Genomic DNA, 22,960 nt, shown 5'->3' with positions numbered 1-22,960 from the left:
GAAGATTAGGAGATCTGGTACCAGATGGATAGTTGTCCCGCCCATAATTCCCGTATAGTTAGTTTTACCGGAAATATCATTGGCCACTTGACCTCACGCCGAATGACTTCTTTCTGTGGGATCACTTGGAAAGGGTTTTGAAAATCTTAACCAGTTACAAAACGCTATTTCCTTACAATATGACAGGATTTCACAATTTCAACTAAGCAATGTTAGAAATCGATTTTATAATAGCTTAGGATATTGTTTAACTGTTAATGGAGGGACGTTTGATCATTTACCTAAAAAATATGTTTATTTTAAATAACGTTCCTATTTAGAAATGTTTTGTAGCCGAATTTGTATTAAAATTTTTAATTATTTTTAATAAAAGACTTGAGGGACAAATTTGTAGTGGTTCTTTGAAGTTTCCTTGTTGCCTAAACCGTCCTTTAAATGAAATACATACATACATTCCAAGAGACAAGGAACCGAGTATAGGAATGATCATAAGAAAAACATAATGATACACCTACATACTTTCTTTATTTTGAATGTGTGAAATCAAATGTAGCATGTCTTTATTGTAAACCAAACCTTTATTTGATATATCTAGCCTAACGTCGTCAAAATGGCGTCAAGGAAAACATTCGCTAGTTTTTGTTGTGTTGACCTCATATTTAATTCAATTACTGAAGATTGGATTATTAAAATTTAGTTAAACTCGGCACATAATTTTACAAGTTTGCTATATATAGTATAATATATAATAAATATACCGGGGAGCACGTTTTGAAGGTAAATTAAACTACAATTTGAGAAAGCAGGTACACACTCTGAAATCAGATAAGATTTATAACAAATTTTATGAAATCCTTGTTCAAAACTTTGACGTTTACAAAATATTTTCTGCCATTATCTAGCGCGCACATATTCGATAGTGCGTCATACTCAAGTGACTCGACGAGTTATTCCATTATTCCGATCAGTGCAAACAAACACTCGACTTAAATAAACAAATTTGAAATAAATATTTTTCCTGTCGACCATTTTCCGGAGATAGCGAGCTGATTGAATTTAATAAAAACATGCGATTATCGAAAGTGGCAGGGTAACTGGAAAAATGTTGTCCGAAGCGGTGCTGGTATGCTTAGCTCTTTTCGGATTCCAAAGGGGAATCGCATTCAAATTTGCGGATTCGGACTGTACGGTGACCGACTTCGGTCAACTTAGCAACGCCGTTGCCAAATGCAGCCAGCTTTCGGTCAAAGATTTAACGGTACCGGCGGGTAAGTCGTTGGAAATAAACTTGCTGAAAGGTGCCACGTTGACTTTCGAAGGGACTATAAAGTTTGACTACGAAGAATGGGACGGTCCTTTGGTGAGAATCGGCGGGGAAGATATAACGGTGATAGGTGCACCAGGTAAGGATATTTGATTCGTAGGAGTGTATGTTGTGGTGTTCTCCAAATCAATTGCTAATGCCAAGTAGCCACGAGCAGGCTTATAATAATCTTATTTTTAACATATTCCGAAGTGCAGCAACAGTACATTTTCGAGGCCAGTCAGTCGGCCTAATATGGTAATGATAGCGGCTCAGTTTTGGGGAAAAACGTACGTTGATACAGTCCACTAATTATTTAAGTCGATGCCAAAACAGCTAACGCTAACAAAAAAATTCAGCAATTCGCTAGGATGTATTGAGCCCGTAAAAGAATACGATAAAGGAGATGCATGTTGTCTCAGATGTCCCAAAGTCACAAAAACGTATAATTTTTTTTAATGAAACAGTCTTTTTTATACATATTAAAAAGGAAATATAGAAAAAATAAGAATGATATCTAAATCATATTGTATGATGAGTACATTATTTTTAATTATTGAATTGAGGTGGCTTTTACTTGATGAAAATCCATTTAACACAATTAAACCAGAACAAAAAATGTTCAGATTTTCACAGTTACTTAATGATTTGTGACAGCTGTTTCGGGAATACCGTCCCTTTATCAAATAAGTATTTGCCGAAACAGCGTTCATAAAAAGTTAAATAACTGTGAAAATCTAAACATTTTTTGTTCTAATTTAATTGTATTGTTTTTTATGCTCCAAATTTAAACTAAAAAAAAGCTTATAAAGGGCGCTTCTAAAAAATTATATAATGCTTTAAAATACATACCAGAAGGTTTCTTTTCCATCTTAAAAATTTCATTTTTTAATTGTTATAATGATGATGATTATTGTCTTTTTCGGGATTTAAAAACCTGCCATTCTTATCAGGTATAAATAGGTATACACACCTGTTCAATGATGTCGAGTATTTCTTGGTCCAGCACACTAATGAGAATACGAACAATGTCACTTTTTAAATAAAAATGTCTAAAATAGTTCAAAAACCTTACAATAATATCTAACAAAAAAGATCCTAATGAAATATAACATTCATAGATACATAGAAACACAGTTTGTATACCCCTACCATTTTGACACAATTTTTGCTTTTTACTCTTCCTTCATTACAAATGCAATATACAAAATGTCCAAAATGACTAATAAAGATCTTTTATACAAAATTATGAAACAAAACTTTTATTAACTTTGGATTCACCTAAATTTTGCAGTAATTTTACAAGCTAAAGTGCCACTTGAACACTTGAGCGCGATCTGATAAAGGAACATTTTATTAAGTATTCTTTTGTAAGTTTTGAATTGTTTTCGCATATATTGAATTTATGAATTTTTTTATGGTAGAACACTGACAATTGCAAAAGAGATTTATTAATTAAGTAACTTAAAAAGGTCTGGTTACCAGGTATGTCTCTTATTGAAGCATTTCGAGATGAAATTCGTTTCGGTGAATCATTCACGTTTTTACACGGAAATTCGAAAGGGGTGAATTTTTTTTTAGTGGAAGACATTTAATTTTTAGGGCACGTACTTGACGGGCAAGGTGCGCTCTATTGGGACGGCAAAGGGTCGGACGGCATTTCCAAACCGAAATTTTTCAAAATCGATGCCGCGTACTCTGCTACATTTTCAAATATCAACATCCTGAACTGTCCTAAACATTGCACGTCTTTGTCCAACTCGAGAGATGTCACCGTTTCTGGATGGAACATCGATATATCTGCCGGAGATAAGGTATCAAAAAATGAAATTGCCCCATCAAGTTTGACTTAAGCATAGTAACAAAATAACAATAGAAATAGAAAGTTCCAGAAGTACCCATCGATCCATTGTTTTCTAACAAAATATTTAAAAGTAAAAATTTTCGTTTAATTTTATTGATCGATGGAATGTGTCTCACATAAATTGTAGAACATGAAATTATCTATACAGGTGATATCTTTACAAATTATTTCCTAGATATCTTAGCACCGATATCTTATTTACAAAGAAGTTCAAAGTTGCTAATGGAATTTATGGCCACCAATATAAACAAAAGTTGAGCTCTAACCCAGTAGCATACTTGTCTTGACGACTTGGCTTTGGATGCCAGTGGGTTGAATAAACATGGTTCCAATTACAATATGTTTGTTTCACATTATTGTGTTTAAGTGTTTAAATTCAATCATCTCTTAGATATCTTAATCTTAATCACCAGATATAACAAAAAAATGACAATATGAAGTTGATATAATAATAATAAAGTTTTTTGATTTTTTTAAGGCTGAATTATTTTTCTTCTGTCTTTCACAAATTAAATAACAACAAGCGTTATATATTAAATAAAAGATATAATGTAATGAAGATTGTGATCATTATAACATTTAAATTTGTGTATTTGTTGTCTACATTGTTCTTTATTTACATTATTTTACTATTTTCTATAAAGTTTAGTAACAATTACGTGAAAATAAAGGCATAGTTTTACCAACTTCTCACTGGCATAATTTCTTAAAGTGTACAAAAAGGTGTTGACTTTAAATATTATGTTTTAGAAATTCAAGTAAATTTATATTTGAAAGTAGAAAGCAACATAAATAACATAGCCTATGTAATTCCAATCTATACGTATGTCAATGAAACAGCCTTTATCGATGGTTTGGGGGACGATATTATTAAGTGAATATTTGTTACTGAAAGTAGATATGGAATTAATATCGTGAATTTGATTATCTGTACGTTTTGATGTTGCCCAAATTCTCATAGAAATCCTACTCGCCGTTTATTTACTTGTAACTGAAATATAATCATTATTTTTGACTTTTCAACCGGAATTCTAAAATCTGTATTCAGTTCTGACTGTCCAAGAAATCGTTGTCTAACAAACTAATGTCAAATTCAGGTCTTTATTTAGAATTACATTTCATTGACGACTAACGTTGTTCGCATTCGTTGGTTTTAAGACTATTACTGGCAGCAAGAAGGAAGCCAAAAACACCGACGGATTCGACGTGACAAACGTCACGAACCTGGTTATCAAGGACAGCGTCGTAAAAAACCAAGATGACTGCGTCGCAGTCAACCAAGGCCACGCCATGTACTTTACCAATCTCGAGTGTACAGGGGGACACGGTCTGAGTTTATCGGTTGGATTTAGCACCACATCCGTCGAGGATAACACGGTCACCAATGTCACCTTCACAGATAGCAAGGTGATAGACTCGCGCAACGCCATCCACATCAAAACTCACAGAGACGCCGGAGATGGAGCAATAAAAGATATAACCTACAAAAACATCCAGTTCGACGGTAAGATTGTTTTTTTTACGGTTCAATAAAATACGTTCATTTCCAACTAAGTTAAAATAAAATACAAATTTTGTAAATAATATTCCATACGATGGAAAGTTTTTTTCCAACAAATAATAAATAAGAATAAATTATATTGTGCAAGTTATTAAAAAGGAAAAGAAAGCCAATTTCGATTTTCAAATATTTGTACGGAGGTTACAACTACTTTTAGTATTTAAACTGGATATGCCAATTTTTTTTAATTGGACCTTAACATAGATCTTACCAATGAAATATAAACCAATAATAATCTCACAAGTTTACAGCATTTCATGCATATGAGGCATTGGAGAGTCCGGTCGAAAAATATCAACTAGGCTCAAAGAGCCTTAAAAGTAAGGCAAATAAACTCATCAGCAGTTGTCGAATACTATTGTGAAATCGGACATCAAATCTTATGCGATAAAACTAAAATTCTGGCATGCAATCCATTCATTCATCTATCAAAGAAAAATCCTAAAATCAATAGAAATTTGCACGCAACCAATCGCGACCCAGAAATTTACCTGTCACGAATATAGGAATCAGTCAACGGAGACAATATTCATATCCCTCCTTTAGCTCCGCCTACCTCAAGCAATATATAACCAAGTACGGAGTACTTGGTTATATATTGCTTGAGGAGGAATTTTAAATTTTTACTAACAAGAGTTTAAGAGATAAGAAATTTAACTTATTTTAAGTATATATTTTTTAATTGTTTTCAACATCAATATTTTGTTGCCTATTTTTATTTTAATATTTTAATATTTTGTTGCCTATTTTACGTATGTAAAAAAAATCCACCAACGAAACCGTATTTTTTTATAATAATTAAAAACTTACAATGTTCGAATGATTTAACAGATTTAAACATGGAGCCTTTGTTGCGTTTCCTGACTATTCTGAAAATACGCCTTTTTTTTATTTCACTCAATAACATAAATTACACGCTATGACCTATAGTTTTTTTCATAAATAAACTTTAGTTGATTGTTTTGAGCAAGAACCAAATTAACAGATGTATCGCTCTCAAAAGAGACCAAGGCTTATAAAAATTATTTAAACTAAAATGATGAAGTTTATAACCTCTTCGATTATGCGACCAAAAGCAGTTGAACAAAGTCGTTTTAATATGACATTATTTTTTTTACAAAATTTCGCCGTTACTTTTATTATGGTTACTATCGAATTCCATGCAACTTCTTAAACTTTATCTCGGTTAATTTGTTTTTTAGGGGTCCTGCATTATGGCATAAACGTGGAACAGAATTACTACAAGGGAAGTGGGAAGGGCGATCCGGCCAGTAACATCCCAATAACGAATTTAGTGATCGATCACGTAAACGGCAGCCTTCATTCGAAAGAAGCGATGCCCGTGTATATTCTGTGTGGTGCTACGGGCTGCAGCGATTGGCATTGGTCTGAAGTGACGATAAGCGGTGGGGGGGAGGAGAGTAGCTGCAATTTCGAACCTACTGGTTATACGTGTTAACTGTGATAAATATAAGTGTGCGTAATATATTTTCATTGTTGATAATTTTAACCAAACTCTTCTTCCGACAGATATACCTCTCTACTAAATCATTGCTAAAAAATAAAACCATCTGATCAAAATATGATAAAAAATGAAACTAATCCCAGCCTTAATCAGAAGATTGATCATTACTCTACCCAGACATTCTTACCATATGGTCCTGGCATGAAACTATTAACAAAAATATTTTTTTATAAATTTTTCTATAGTTTCTTTGAACTCCATTTTTTGCGTAACACATTCTAATTATTTTTTGATTTAGTGTGAATCCTTTTCACTTTAACCATAACTGTGGTTTAAAAAATCACTGCTAGAGCAAAATTTGGAGGAAAATCATTATAATTGCCAACCTAGTCTCAAAGACAAATTGATTACCTGAAATATATATTTGAATAAAGTTATCTTATTATGGATTTGTACACATTTAAGTATAAATCTTTCAGAATACCTCCTCCGTCCTGTACCCATGACTTAAGTACATATAAGCTTTTATGAGATCACATTTTGTAATTTTGTAAAAAATTGGTTATTGCATAGTACTTAGATATTTAGGCAAAACTTTAATTACCGAAAAAAAGAAACCTTTGTCTTGGGGTTTCGGCATCAATTCCGTAATCTCTAGAATTCCCTACCTCTATAAAGAGGCACTGGTAATAAAATGCAAAAAATTTGTTAAACGCAACTTAAATCCTGAGCTGTGAGAGTACTTAATTGAGTGACTAAAGAAGGGTTTTTCTTTTATTTTTACGCATACTTTATTTTCAGGAAGTGTTTTACTTTTAAAATGCTTGAATAATTGCAAATATATTTTTTGACTATGCTTGTTGGGTTGTTGAGTTCCAAGTATTTAGTACAAAATACTTAAAGATTACTTCCTGCTATAAAATTGCAGCGTTTTTTCTTTTTCATGTATTTGCAAAAAATATTAAACTTTGTATTTATTTATTTATTTTTTAAAATAGGAATCTAGGATTTTCTTTTTCGGTTTCATTGCGAGCAGCACTTTATAATAAAAAAAAACTGTTTAATCAAGATCGCATATACTTAATGGTTTCGGGGTAATAACCGCGACACCATCTTAAATGCCAACTTATAACTCCAAGGAAATTTACATTACGCAACTAAACTCCGTATTTAATATGAGGAACGCGAAGGCATTTACACGGACGTTATTTATGAGGAAACTTCAGAGTTTTCGAAAGTTTAATGGTTTAAGGTTTCAGATATGTGAGTCCGCTGCAAATTTAAATTCGAGTATAATGCATCTTTTTTAAAAGCGGATACAATTTAAACGGAATTAAGCTCCCGACACCTGAGAATGAAAACAGATGTGAAGAGAATACGAAGCGTCTAGCAACAAGGAGGTCTGGGTGAAATAAATTTTAACTAACTAACTAAAAATACACTGTTATTGAAATAAACAATCCGAAAATAGTAGAATGTAACCGCTTGTCCATTTTGAGACTAGCGTGACTGTTAAATTGTCAATTAGAATATTGAAATGGGTGTCTGTTTAGCAGAAACCGATAACCGAGGCGTATAATAACGCTGTATATTCTCCAAATATATACTTTGGTTGGTTTTGGTGACGACAGTCGATATATTGCCAAACTACGTCTTTGTTTACTAGTGATCAGCAACACCAATTTCGACCTTGTCATATTTTTGCCTCTAGATAGATAGATAGATAGATATTTCGCTTTTCGATGCTACATATAACACATATATGGGTATATTAAGCACGTCACATCACATTAAAATACAGTGTTTAAATAATACATGTAAAAAAAATCATCTACGGAGTAGAGACACCTATCAGTTAAAAAGGGCTTAATTCTTTTCTTAAACACAGATAAACTATCAGTTTCTTCGAAGCATTTATAGAAACTTAAAGCTCTGTTATATACTTTCAAACCAAAATACCTTGGGTTTTGTTGCCCGATATGCAGTCTAGAGAATGAAACGTCCAATCCAATCTCTTTGCCGTGTGTAGCAGATAAATTACTTATATATCCAGATTTTATTAAGCAAATTATGCTTTTCGTACTAGTTACATCGCGATGTGTCTAGTTAGCGTTTTCCTTTAAATCTGTCTCAGTTAGGGTAATATAGGATTGATTTTGATCACTTTCGTTTTCTCTTCACGAAAAGTTAAATCAGTTGTTACTTATAAATACTACTTTCGGTAAATTATTTTTGGCTACATTTTTCACGCAGTTGAAAAGCAACTGGAACAACACTACAATAATATATTTGCAAGCCAACTTAACAAAATTGTGTTCAAGCAGTAGGAAGACCTCTTAAAAGTTCTGTGCATTAGTGAGACAACGCAAAGTGGTTGCGAGTCGTCGGCCAAAAAAATTATTTACAGCACAGTCTAGCCTAATGAACAACAGGCAATAGAAATGTAGCAGGTGTTATAAGAAGTAAAAGTAAATTTGTACAATATAAACTGTAAACATTATTGTTATCGGTATCGGTATATTTTCCAATTTTCCCAGTGGTATAGTGTAAAGTAATTTTCATTTTTGGTGCGGTGAAATACAAACATTGTCATAAGCAGTACTAGTGATGGCAGAAGAAGTAAATTTAAAGGGAAACCAAAAACAAGGCATTTTTCTGTTGGATCCCTGACCACCCAAGAAATAAATAAAAGTGAATATCTAGATGTAGACAGGAGGAGGAGGAGATAAGAACGTACATAAATAAATATAAAACAGAAAAAACAGTAGATAAACGTGAACAAAAAATGGTTGATTCTGATAAGGATGATCAAGTCAATAAAAATATGATATGACGTTTCTTCACAAATTATACAGGGTGCAACTAAATCATCAGGTGCTATTAATGAATTTGAAAACATTGATATTTTTAAGCCAAAACATAATGTGCTGCGTACACCTCCAAAAATAGTACACACAAGATCAGGTGAATACAAAACAATTTTCTAATAAGAGATTGAGGTCAGAAGTAAGTGCAGAAGTGGAGGAAAATCATAAAAAAAGACAAGGGGGACCTAATGAAAATGGAACTAACCAAAACTGGATTTCTCCGAAAATCTCATTCAGAAAATGTTTGACAACAATTAACGAATTGGCAGATAAAACAGTAGGAATGTTCTCTAAGGATGATCAGGAACGTTTAAAAGAAGCACATAATAACATCCATAAACTCCTTACCGTAATAGTGTTTAACAATGGTTGTATAGAAAACGAGAATGTGAAGCTTAAAAGTCAGTTGGTTTTAAATGACTTGGTTAGTAAGACGTAAAAAATGATTAACCAAGAAGAAGAGATGGATAATGAATTAAAGAAAAATACCTTTTCAGAATAGCAAAAGAACAAAAAAAGTGAATCGTGGGTAACGCCAACAACTTACAAGAGGCACGAAACGATTATTAGTGTCCAAAATGTCACAGATCCAAAAGAAGCCCTCAAACAGTTTAAAAACGAGATAAATAATACGAATGTTGGAAAAGGTTTTAAAAGTGTCAAGCAAACCAAAAGCGGCATTATTATTGTGGAAAGTTTTGACAAAGATCAGCTTCCATACAAGAAAAAGAACATCTGAAAATTAAGAAGTTTATGGCAACTGGAATTTAAGAGGGCTTTTCAAATGAAGACTTTCTTGAGGAATTAGAAAGACTGAGCAACGAAATTGTTCCGCGACTTGGTTATAATATATGTGACAAAATTCAAGTAATAGCGAAAAAGCAGTGTCGCAATCCGACTAAGGAAAACTTTATTCTTCAAGCACCGCCAGCCATTTCAAAACGGTTTTTGAAAAAAGGGAAAATATTTTTCGATCTGGTAATGGTTTACGTACAAAAACACTATAATTTGGCAGAATGTTTCAAATGCTGTGGATTTGGTCATGTAACTAAATATTGGTCTGAGAAAGAATGTTGTCACAAATGTGGAAAGGAACACAAAGCGGTAGATTGTACTGAAAATGTTTTAAAATGTTCAAACGGCATAAAGTTAAAGCTAGATGATTTGAACCACTCTGCCAGCGACAAACATTTCTCGGCATATAGAAGTAGGTTAAAAGCATTTAGAAATAATATTAATTATAAGGATTTTTTATAAAAGGGACTAAAATAGTGAGTACAGGTTGTCGGTTAAACGAGTGTGTTAAAAATACTTTATTTGATAAAGGTAGACACCCTGCAGATGAATGCTCCATCATTTATCAAAACGTCCGATCGTTAGGGGACGCGGTGGACAGCATAAAGAATATGCTTCAAAATAACTTTTCATGTAAATTATTGTGCGTAATAGAACACTAGAAAACTCAGGAAGAATTAAGTGATAAAAGACTTTGACCTAGTAAGTGCCTTTTGTCGAGACCATGGAGAACATAACCGAGAAATAACCTAAGTGAATTATCAATAAAAAAAGTTTTTGAGTGCAGAAGTAGAGTGCACATTTAAGAAAGATCGATTAATAGTTTTGTTAATTTACAGAAATCCATCAGAAACTATAGACGTCTTCCTATATTACTTAGAAAAGGTACTCTTAGATATTTTTAAGGAAAATAGAAAAATTGTTATAGCGGAGGATTTTAACATAGACATGCTTAGAGAAAATGAACACAAATTAAACTTAACTTCACTAATTTCTCCATTTAACTTTTTGCCTACGGTTTTTGAAAACACAAGGGTAACGTCACATACAGCAAGCTGTATTGACAACATCTTTGTGAATTGTGAATACGGAAACACTCTAGTATTTGCTCAGTATACTGCTTAGAAAATTACATTATCTTTAGAGAATTTTAAACAACATACGACTCATTTTAAAAAAATCTTTCCAGAAAAAAAATAAGCAAACTTTTATAAACTGTCCAAAAGAATAAAAGTGGGAGGATGTAATTATGACAGAAACTGGTGATGTCAATCAAGAGTGGAATTCTTTTATGAATCTTTTCTCTATACTGTTTGAACAATGCTTTCCTACAAAAACAATAAGAAACGCTGGTGGTGTAAAATCATATAAAGGTAATGATGAGGTTAGAGAATGTAAACGAAAACTAGATATCTTCTTAGTTTTGGCTAGACAAAGTGCTCGATATAAACAGGAATACATAGTTGTTAAGCGAAACTATGATAGTCTTTTGAAAACTGAACGATCACAGGCATATGACATTGAGCTAAAGCTTTCTGATAATAAATTGCATGTGGTCAAAATGCAATGAGATTTTGGGTAGAAACAGTTTAGGAGCTGACATTGGTATGAGTGGGTATCCAAATCAAATTTCAAATTATTTTAATGAATATCTGTTGAACGTTGTACCTGAATTATTGGAAAACCTAGACAAAAAGGTATTTTTCCAATAAAATACCCCTAAATTCACAGTCCATGTTTTTAAGACCGGTAACACCAGATGAAATCTGTCATTTTGCTGGACAAATTACAAATAAACATAGTAGTGGAATAGACGAGATTCCAACCAGTATAATACAAATTTCTGTCCCGTATGTTAGTAAAGTGTTGTGTCTTTTGATTAATGAATCCTTTGAAAATGGCGTTTTCCCAGACCAACTTAAAACAGCTTTAATAAAACCGCTCTATAAAAAGGGAGATCCAGAAATTATAAACAATTACAGACCAATTAGCCTTTTGCACGGGTTTTCTAAAATATTTAAGATGGCTATTTCCAAAAGACTCTTAGAATTTTTTAATAAATAAAAAAATGTTCAACAAACATCAGCATGGTTATGTAGCTAATAAACAACAGAAACCGCTATATTTCAATTTATAAAAACAATTTTAAAATACTTGGAGGGCGAAAGAATAGCTTTAGGTACGTGCTTAGATCTTTCTAGAGCATACGACAGTATAGACAGGGAGATAGTTATTGCTCAATAAATTGGATCTATACGGTGTAAGAGGTAATGTTCTGAAATTGTTTAAATCATACTTAATAGGAAGGAAACAACAAGTAAGAATAACTCAAAATGACAATAGCTATTTTTCGGATATTAAGGAAAATAGTCTGGGCATTGCACAAGGTAGTATTCTTGGTCTAATTTTATTTATCATTTTTGTGAATGACTTGTATTTCGCAACACAGTCAGAAGAAGAGAGCATAATATGCTATGCGGATGATACCACCCTACTTGTAGGTGGAAATAATCTCACTGAGGTCAGTGATAAAGGCAACGATATTTTTACAAGGGCTTATGACTGGTTTCTAGGAAATAAATTGATATTAAGCAATGAGAAAACGAATTTAACTATGTTTAGGACTAAATTATGTAGAGTTAAAATACCATTAGGAATAGGGATAGGTGTAAAGAAAATATTAGTATTTTAAATAGCACTAAATGTCTTGATTTGTTTGAACATATTGATTATTTGCTAAATAAATTAAATTCAATTTGTTATAGAATTAGTGTCGCTGCATACGAATAAGGAAACTTTAAAAATTATGTGCCTTGCAAACTTTCAGTCGCGCATGAGGTATGGAATTATCTTTTGGGGGGTAGTGGTCAACACAGAAAATTTTCATGGCACTGTCAAAAAAATGCAATTTAGAGAGAACTGTAGAGGGTTGTTCAAGGCTGAAAGTATTTTTACTGTATATGCATTATATATTTATGAAGCATTGATATTCTTTTTTAAAAATCGAAAGGACTTCGAACTACAGATATTTCATAGATATAATACCAGAACCCTAAATGTAAATTACCCTCTTCACTGTTTAACCTTAACTGAAAGGAGTCCTTATTACATGTGCCTGAGATTGTATAATAAATTACCAAATGAAGTAAAAACAATTGCAAACCTAAAAATCTTTTTTCTACTCCCATGTGTAAAATACCTAATTACCCACCGATCTGGCATGCGGGAAGCATCACTTTACCACGTCAGTTTCGTTTCCCACGAATCCGAGCCACTTCGGACATTTCCGGTATTTTACCGCACGGATTTGGATGCAATCCGATGTTTTCGGAGATATTTCCCACGCTTTGAATTTTGACGTTTGTCAATTCTGACTTTCATGTCAGTGAATGTATTCGTGTTGTTTTGCCAAAATGTACCGAAAAACTAACGGGCGTAGAAAAAGTATAGTATACAACACGTTCGGCAATTTTTAACTCACTCGTTTATTAAAAACTCGCTCGCACTTGTTGCATAATATACTAAAAATACACAAGAAAAAAATTATTGATTGAGTTAAAACCTTACTCCATAGAAGATTTTTTTCTCTAATATTTAAATAATTGTTTAATTAATACGATGTAATTGAAATTTGTAACAATATCTAGTGCTTTTTCCTTTTTGGACGCCGATTTCCTTTGTGTTTGGTATCTTATCTTTGGGTAATGTATTTATGACACAATGTGAAATAAAGTTTATTATTATTATTATTAGTATTTTAAAACACAATGCTTTTCTAGTCGTCTTTCTATTTTCCTCCTTGTGATTATAGAAATATGTTTTGATACTTTCAGCTGATGTGATAACTCTATAATGAATGCATAAAACTTTGACGCATTTTACTGTATAAGTATTTTGTTAAAACAAAAAATACCCAATTATTAGTTCAAAAGTATTTGTCACACCTGTGATGCACCTACATAACCTTTTATATTGAAATTTATATCTTAATAATACTTTTTCTTTAAATCGTGTATGACGTCTTATTAAAGGAGTACCCTTTAGTATGCAGAAAATTTTAATCTACTAATATTGTAATTTGAAAGACTGTGTGTTATAGGTGCGCATCTAAATTAGTTGCATGGATCCGCGGCGTAATAAATTCGGCGTCGATAAATATATTACAGGCGATGCGGCAATTATAGATATCTCACGCGGACATTCGACGCCCACGGCGAGAATAAAACTTTCAGGGGCGGGTAATTGAAAAGTCGATAATGATTAAAAACACGCCGAGAAGTTTCTGTCACTCGAACGTATAACAATTTGTTAAAACCGTTATGTTTTAAATAAGCGTTATTTCTGGTAATAAATCTTGGGGTGTAATTTTTCACAGCCTTGGGTGTAAAAAGAAGAAAACTTGAATATGTCTTGACAAAGGGGGTGATTTACGAGTGCAACATAAAAACAACGACTTGCGTTCGTGACACTTTGTCGATACTTTTTTTAGCCTTACTAGCTGGACCGGCGTTTAACTTCATTATTTTTTTAAGACGCTATAAAGTCGCTCTGTGAAGGGGCGTAGGAATGAGAATGAGACCTGTTCGATTTTAACCTTCATCTCTACGTTCTTATCCAAATCTTTAGCAACGCAATACTTGTATCGCTTCGTTTTTACTCTTTACCGTAACTAAATTATTTTTAGTGAGATTTTTAGCAAATGAGACATAAGGCTGGAGAACCTAAAGTCCTTGCATAATTTTGGGTTGACGAACACATACGTGCCTTATCGTTCTTGGTGGTACCAGTTGTGTGTTCGACTCATTATAAAAAAAGTGTTGAACAGTCTTTCTATATTGTTTTCAAATGTTACCATTTTTTTCTGTGTGCCATCACTCATTTAGAAAGATTGGTAGGCCTTAGTGAACTTGTACCAAGTTTGGTAGGTTCCGGCTAAATCTAAAATGAATTATAAATATTACAAGTCTCGCGCAGATAATGATTTTAACAATGGTACTTGTTAATTTCTTAAAACTATCGGTTGTTAAAGGCGGCAAATTTGCCGTTGTTCAGTAATAGCAAAATCCTTTGAAAAATTTTTTCGACATTTTAATCGCAATGTGGATACAAGAAAATACTATATGAATTAAATAGTTTATATAAAAATATAAAAACTTCCACAGGCTACTGTAATACTTTTTACTAAACTTTTGGGTTCCTCCTGCGTCTGTTTTTGCTGAGTCAAACTTGGTGACGTTTCGCCAATCATCCTGTTGGCTTCTTCTGGTTTCAGTCAAGCTCTGAAGAAGCCAACAGGATGACTGGCGAAAAGTTAGCAAGTTCGACTCTGCAAAAACAGACGCAGGATGAATCCAGAAGTTGGGTAAAAAGTAATATTTACGTACCTTAATGATATTTTCAATGAACTATTTTTACTTTTTATTTTTATAATTTTAGTTCCTTTAAAATTAAATTCTTCATGAAATTTGTTTGACTGTTGATAAATTTTCTGTCCATTATTCTATTGATATTAGTTTTATAGCACAATAGATTAAAAAAATAATAATAATAAAATCAATAAATATTTTTTTATCTTCCTGATCATGTATCTTTTGTATATAATTTTGTTTTTATGTTATTATTATTAAAATTTACTATTAAAGTTGTCAGGAAAATTAATGTAGTAAGTAATGTAGTCTCCAACCGCAAATTTGATTGAAGTATTAGAGTGTTTTTTTTTTATTTATTTTATTTTCCTATTGTCTGCTAGCCACCTCTTTTTATTGCAAAAAAAAAAACCTGTCATTAATTGATTAAAAATATATCTAATTTCTGAAAGAACCTAAAAAGATGAAAGAACAATGTAGACGATATTTTAAAATTTGTTACTCTTTCTTAGGAATTTCAGTCATTTGAAAGTCTTTTGCCCGTTTTGCGAAAGAATGGTGTGGGGTCTTATGGTGCACGTACTAATTTACGCACTTGCCATTAACCACCTGGTTGCGCTGGTGAAGGACCATTGATTGACTGAATACTTCAAAAGTGAACTGAACATTTATTGTTGTTACATGACACTGGTACCTATGCCTTACGAATACATAGTCATGCTCCTTACGGATACATACGCAAACGCATACTGTTTTTCTCGCCACGGGTGGCGTGATACGCACAACTACCGCGCATGCGCATATAGTCGCACCGTTGCGGCAAATTTAAAGTTCGAGTTGTGAGATCGGACAAATGGCAATACTAAACGATATTCAAAGATTTTTGGAATGCAAAGAGGTTTGATGACGTAACCAATTTGATGAAGAACATATACACGAATCTTTTAATGAAAGATCCTGTATATGTCCCATTATCTGCTTTCAGAAAGTTGGGACCGGTAGAACGTCTGTGGGAAAGCATGCTACGTCGTTTAGTGCGCACTTATTAATTGCATAATTAATTTCCCTTCGTAAATATTCAGAACGAAGGGAATAATGACGTTTGCGGGCAGCTATTAGATAGCCGCGGGGCATGTAAATGAATTAAGTGAAATTGATTATTTACCCCGTCTAATATTGAATTTGCATTTAATGATTAAGCCAAAGTATTAACGGATCGGTTTTTTACATCGACCGCACAATTTGATTTGACCGGTGATGTATCGCCCAGATTAAATAATTACAATGCGATTGCGATATAATGAAGCGGCCATTTGCGGCAAATTTGACAAAACCAATAGTAACTTATGCTGGTAAAATAGAAAAATACAGACGAACTTTATTTTGCCTTGCTTGATGTGAACAAGCTCTAAATATTGCAAACAGAATTTATATTAGCAATAAATTTCTCATGTCTGTACAGGGTGAGTGTATTATTCTCATTGGTTTAAAAACTTACGAGAAAATGGTAAATACGAAAGTTGTAAATATTATTGGGATATACACACATGGCTCAAGAGAACATGACGAATAAGATCTACATTTAATTTAATAAAACACCCAATTTTCCGTTCGTTCGTATTTTTGATCTCATATTTCGGAACAATTTTTGTAGTTCTTTTGGTTAAGAATGACTTACTCAAAATTTATGATATCTTACGACAACATTACTACTACTAGCAGTTGTGATTTGAATTGTGTTCAAGACCAAACATTTGTTAATAATTGCAATTGTCTTTAATTAATTGAGATTGATGAGGTTTCAGATGTCTTAGCTTTAAGCTTTGTACGATATTGATTTTGTCATCATGTGAAAAGTGATTTAATGATCAGTACGTTCAAAAACGGAAGTACTGAATTTGTTTCCTTTTTTATCGTAAAAAATTTAAAAATTCATCAGTTTGAGTAGATGGTGGAAATGCCGACCACATAATTCGATTTTTCATAAACCCAAAGCAAGAGTAATCAATTCCTTAATATCCTTAAAATTTAGAAAAGATTTGAAAGGTTTTTCTAAATTAATATTTTAAATAGAAATTAAATTACCTCCGCGTGTTTTGAACGTTTGGAAATCATTTAACGAGTTTGGCTCCAGAACCGGCTTTGGTTATCTACTTGTAGCAAGAATTTCGTTCTCAGACAATTTACATGTTATTCGAAAAATTCGCGTCAGTTTCTTGTCTCTCGATCCGATTTCATGCACACAATTGACGAACGGTCAAAATAAGTCAACCAACGCATTAGTGAAAAGAAAGAAAAGTGAAACAGAAAAAAATGCAACAGAAAAAAACTGCAAACAATGTGCCAATAAATCCTGGGATGTTATTAAAAACTTCACCTTCATTGAATAAGGCTCACTGCTCCGATCCCTTAGGTTCTTAATTTGTTATCAGACTTTTTTCATTCCGTAAAGGGATCTTTTATTTTGATTAATTTCGTTGCTGGTCAGGAAATATTTACGATTGTTCTATTACACAGCTTCGGTGAAAACAAAAATGACTGCTCTAATTAAATTTCCCGTTTTTGCTTTTCTCATAGAATTTCTAATATGGTTGAAAATCATGTTCATTATAGCAGACAATTGAGATATTTCTGCAGTTCCGAAACGGCCTATTGTTAAGATATAACAGGAGACAGGTAAATAAGTTTATTAGTTTTGTGTGACCCGCCTGGCAACGTTATACGGATTGTCCTACATGTTTCTATTCAACAGTTTTAGCAGAAATGTGCTCCAAATTAACAAAATCCTTAATAATTCTGTTATTCCTTTCAGCATTAGATATATATTTAAAGAAACCTTGCAATCCATATAAAATCAAAACTATTTAGATGCTACGTTGATGATACTTTTATTATGTGGTTTCATATATTGCAATCGTGATTTATATGGATCAATAAAACATCTTTAACATTATCATTATCATGGGCAAGAATAACTCTGTGATTTTCTTACTCTACTACCACGTAATTACAAACTAATAATAACCTCTCTAGCTTACATATTCTTATTAATAGAAAATAAGATCTAACATTTATAATAATCACATTAATATCCGGTCCAAATATCATCGGTTATCTATTTTTAGAAATGAAACACCATCTGCTCTGCTCTCTAATAATTTCCACATTAGAGACATTTCGCTTTCCATCACAAAATATACTTCACAGCAAACCTCCCAAAGAAAATGAATACGAGAGCAACTCCACTCTTGCCGTTTTGGTCCGTACTTGCACTCAAAATATCACCAACCACATATCAAAACTTCATAAGAAATATAATGTTAAAACCATATTTACCATTTTAGTGAAACTTTACTATTAAAACTTTCACAATTAATGAGAAAATTCATAATAATTAATAAGTATGTTATTCGCGCTATAGATTAACCAATATCATAGATTAACCAATATCGGTAAGTGTAAGGTTGGTTAAACTTGAATGACGAAATAACGATAACCTTGACTGGTATTTTTATTTCATGGTTGCTTGGTTTACTGTGATATTTTATAGATATTGCATAAAAATAGTTTGTTATTTTTGAAAATTAAAGAAAAGTCCTATTGGTGCGAAATTCAAATTTGTGCTATATCGAATTTGTAATGAATTTATGGAAGTAACTTGAAGAGTTTTATTCGTTTCCAAATAAACCCAGTAGAATTCACACGTTGTGTCTACAATAAAAAACAGACAAGAGAAATTTGTTAACAACTTTTCTGATATTTTATGGTATGATGTAATTAAAATTGATACAAAAAGTTAGCCTTCGTTAAAATATTTTTTGCAAAATAAATAAACAAAAAAAACACCTGTTTTTAAAGCCCTCGTATTGTTTCCTCGCATCTCTACCATGTAGTGTTAGTGGACGGAATAATTAGGTGGCGGAATTATGTTTTTTTCTTTTATATTTCAACTTATTACACACCATTACTATTCGGCACCGCAGCATCGTGTTAAACCTTATCGATAATGATACGGAAATGCAACTTCTTGGCATACAAAGAAAGGTTTTATGTTGATCTCGGCAGGTTTAAGACCATGTTCGTTACAATAAGTGGTGGAGAAGCCGGAATCAAAAAGGTAGAGACACTATTTGAAAACTATGATATTGTTTTCGTCGATTTCATCCCTCCGAAAGATCCAGCCACACTACAAGACTGATACCTGCGTAACGAGTTTATGAGTTTCATTCGTTAAATTATGTGGCATCATTTTAATTACACTGTGTTAGAAATTGGATGTAAAATGTTATGAAGTATGATATTTCTTGATCGAAAATCGTTTCATCCCAATATTGCGCCAAATTTCCATTAATAATTCATACTGTTTTTTCAAGTGCGTACTTTTCCGTGGCAAAAGGGAACGAATCAGGCGGGCGGAACTCTTTGGTCTTAATCTCTTTACAATTCTCCCGAGCATATAAAATATGCGAGCGGGTCTCCGAAAACCGGGAATTCGAAATTTGGCCGTGTCAGAAGCTTATGGAGGCGTATTTGGAGAATGCCGCGATTTCCAACAATGTCTGGTATAATCTAGGTTGCCAGTGCGTTGTAGAAATACCACGTTTTTCTGTAATCCGCCTTGCGGTTTGTAATTAAGCGAGACTGAACATGTTTTGGTTAGTTTTTGAATTCAATGAACAGATTTATATCTCTAAAGAAGGTCAGATTATGGGAAACCCACTTAGTCCTTTGTTAGCGGAGATTTTTATGGATAATTTGGAAAATATCATAAAGAATGTTTTAAGTAAAAACTTTTTATGGTGGTATAGATACGTGGATGATGTCTTTGCTTGCTTTGTTGGAACGGACAGACAATCGAATTCTTTTTTAAATTACATTAACTCATTACATAATCGTATAAAATTCACTATCGAGATTGAACAATATAATTAATTTTTTAGACTTAACTATTACGAAAGCGGAAAATAAATTAGATTTTTCAATATATCATAAACCTGCACACACGGACACAGTCATATATAACAGCTCAAATCACCCTTATACACACAAAATGGCTGCATTTAACTCTTTTATACACAGACTTCTTAATACGCCATTCTCACCAGAAAATTACATCAAAGAACTTAATATCATTAAAAAAATTGGACTGAACAATGGCTACAATCCGTCCATTATAGATAAAATTATAAATAAAAGACAAATACAAACAACAGTAAACTCTATTTATCCGAAACCTAATACAAAACCTAATACAGTTTAATACAATTTAAAACAATGACATACATAAGAGAACCTAGTGAAAAAGTTTCAAAACATTTGTCAAAATGTGGTTTAAAAATAGCTTTCAGAACTAACACAATAGGAAAATATTTAAAAAACAATAAAACTAAATGTCCAAAATCCCAAAAATCAGGTGTCCTAAAATTTATATTGGACAAACATGTAGATCCTTCAAAAAACGCATTAACGAACATAAAAGAGCGTTTAAAAACAATAGTCAAAATTCTAATTATGCTACACACTTAAACACAGAAAAACACATTTTTGACGACAATTTTGATATTTAACATACAGCCACTAAAAGTAGAGAGAACAAATCTCCCCAAACGAAAGTATAGTGTGATATATTTTTTAAAATATGTAGGGAATAGCTATAAAGACAGAATTTAATGTAGGAAACGAATTTGTAATAAAGTGTCTCTATTAAAAATTCAAAATTACCATCTATTCCAATAAAACGTACTTGAAAAATTGTAACCTTAAAATTAAAAATCTTTAATTTATTTTTCTTCAAAACTTTTAGTGTCATTCCCAACAAGAATCACATAAGTTTATAAATATTAAATTGCTAAAATTTAACGATCAGTTTTTAATACCACATTTTTTTAGAAATATTTATTCCGATGCGTAGAAATTCAAGATTTCTCCTTCAAGTTTTTAGAATAACACGCTTTTCTACTACTAAAATTTTATATTTTTGAAAACTTTTTTAATACCTAATAATAATAATAAATTAAGAAAATAACCTAAAATACTCGCTTGTTAAGAGCTAAATTCCTAGAGGTTAATTCGTTAAGTATAACTTTTTGGGTTCTGACATTTACAAAAGAATGATACGAATTTTCAACACACTTTACTGAATTCAATGTGATGAAAAATTGAACTGATTATTTCGTGATTTATCATTTTAAAGGCTTTTTTAAAATCAAGTAAAACCCAAACAGCAATTTTGTTATATATTTGTTATAATAAGTCTTATTACATTCTATTATAGTCTATTACATCTGCAAGAGCACTCTCATAACTACAGGTAGTTCCAAAATCCTATTGCAAATATTGTCGTCCATTATTTTCTCTAGAATCTTAGATAGTGTAGATAGAATAATAATAGAACGCAAATGATAAAACTCGGTAGGATCTTTTATTTTAGCAGGGGGTATGACTTGGGGCGATGAAAACGAGCACAATGTCGTTCAAGCAAAACAGCGCGCCAGCTCACTTGAGTGCTGCAGTAAGAGAATATTTAAATCACACATTTAATATCCGACGTTTAGGTCCCCAGATTTGAATAGTTTGGACTTTTTGTTATGGGGACATCTAGAAATTCTATTTTATCGCACCCCAGTTAACACTGTAGAAGAGCTGCAATATCGTATAAAAAATTTCCTGCGCTTTAATAAGAAACACTGGAGGTATACTCCAAAGAGTGCGCGGTAATATGAGGAAAACACCTGGTGTATATCCTTCAAGGTGGAAGACACTTTCAACAATTTATCTAGGTTCTATGTTCTATTTTTTTCAACTTATTAACTTATTAAGAGTTAAAAAATATTAATGGTAGGTAGTTTTTCTTTTAATAAGAATCGTTTATTATTTATCTCGTTTTTAAGATGTTATGTCATTTCATTAAAACTGTAAAAGTAAAAAAAAAACAGTTTCTGTTTTTTTTTCTTGAAGGACACTAGATATCTTGTTTTAGATATCTTATTTTTCCCAAATAAAGTTCTCGATTTAACCAGTTCAGTGGCGACCTAATTAACATTATGGCATTTGTATTCAGTTATGATCAGGTTTTCACTTAAAAATAAAAACTAATTTTTCTGCATGGTGTCATGTTAACGATATTATTACCAACTTTCAGAGAACAGGTTTTTATTTTTTTTAAACGAAAACCGTACATCGGATTTAAAAAAATCAAGAAATCAATTTTTTTAGATATGATTGGAGATTATAAGAATTATTTTAATTTCAAGAGAAATCAGTGACGTGCCATCAATGTCTTCCAAAATAGACAGGTGAAATTCCGTACGCATGCCACTGGTGAATTTTATACTAAATAATGCCTCTCGATAGATAGTGCCAAATTACATGAAAATATTTAAGGATAAAATTACAAATATTTAAAAAAATTATTTTATTTATGAAAACTTTACCACCTGGTATCTCAAAAGTGAAGAAATTTGGGACATATGTTCACATGAAATTTTCTTTTTAAAATAGACCCAAAAATCGCCTTCTTAATTATTGACATTCAATTAGAAAGCATACTGTTTACTCTACAACTGTGTTCAACAAAGTGGGTAACAAATTACTGTCGCTTCCCGTTGCCTTAGTCTTAATATTATTACTTGTGTTTAGCGCTTCAACTTCGTCAGTTAACCTTATTTTTACAGAAGTTAAGTAGTTCTGGTTTAGACAAGGTGTTAAATATTAATAGCATCTGCATTATTAAGAGTTTC

At 32.1% G+C, this 22,960-nt stretch overlaps 1 protein-coding gene across 1 annotated transcript; it reads left to right on the top strand.

Annotated features, from left to right (window-relative positions):
- The first annotated feature begins 759 nt into the window (after positions 1-759).
- Positions 760-6,252, top strand: LOC132703046 (polygalacturonase-like). The gene is made up of 4 exons (XM_060672088.1): positions 760-1,403; positions 2,906-3,117; positions 4,326-4,671; positions 5,931-6,252. Exons 1-4 carry the CDS (start codon positions 1,103-1,105, stop codon positions 6,185-6,187), a joined length of 1,116 nt encoding a protein of 371 aa, XP_060528071.1. The 5' UTR covers positions 760-1,102; the 3' UTR covers positions 6,188-6,252.
- The last annotated feature ends 16,708 nt before the right edge of the window (positions 6,253-22,960 follow it).

This window comes from Cylas formicarius, unplaced genomic scaffold (assembly GCF_029955315.1).
Source record: "Cylas formicarius isolate icCylForm1 unplaced genomic scaffold, icCylForm1.1 PGA_scaffold_10__41_contigs__length_53128322, whole genome shotgun sequence".
In the NCBI taxonomy this organism is placed as follows: Eukaryota; Metazoa; Arthropoda; class Insecta; order Coleoptera; family Brentidae; genus Cylas; species Cylas formicarius.
This window is presented reverse-complemented; position numbering and strand designations above follow the sequence as displayed.

What these genes read in the sequence shown, in the direction of transcription:
- LOC132703046 (XM_060672088.1), top strand. Translation starts at nt 1,103, where the DNA reads ATGTTGTCCGAAGCGGTGCTGGTATGCTTAGCTCTTTTCGGATTCCAA. An exon ending in AACGGTGATAGGTGCACCAG is followed by an intron (nt 1,404 to 2,905) that starts GTAAGGATATTT and finishes TTTAATTTTTAG; the next exon opens with GGCACGTACTTGACGGGCAA. An exon ending in ATATATCTGCCGGAGATAAG is followed by an intron (nt 3,118 to 4,325) that starts GTATCAAAAAAT and finishes GTTGGTTTTAAG; the next exon opens with ACTATTACTGGCAGCAAGAA.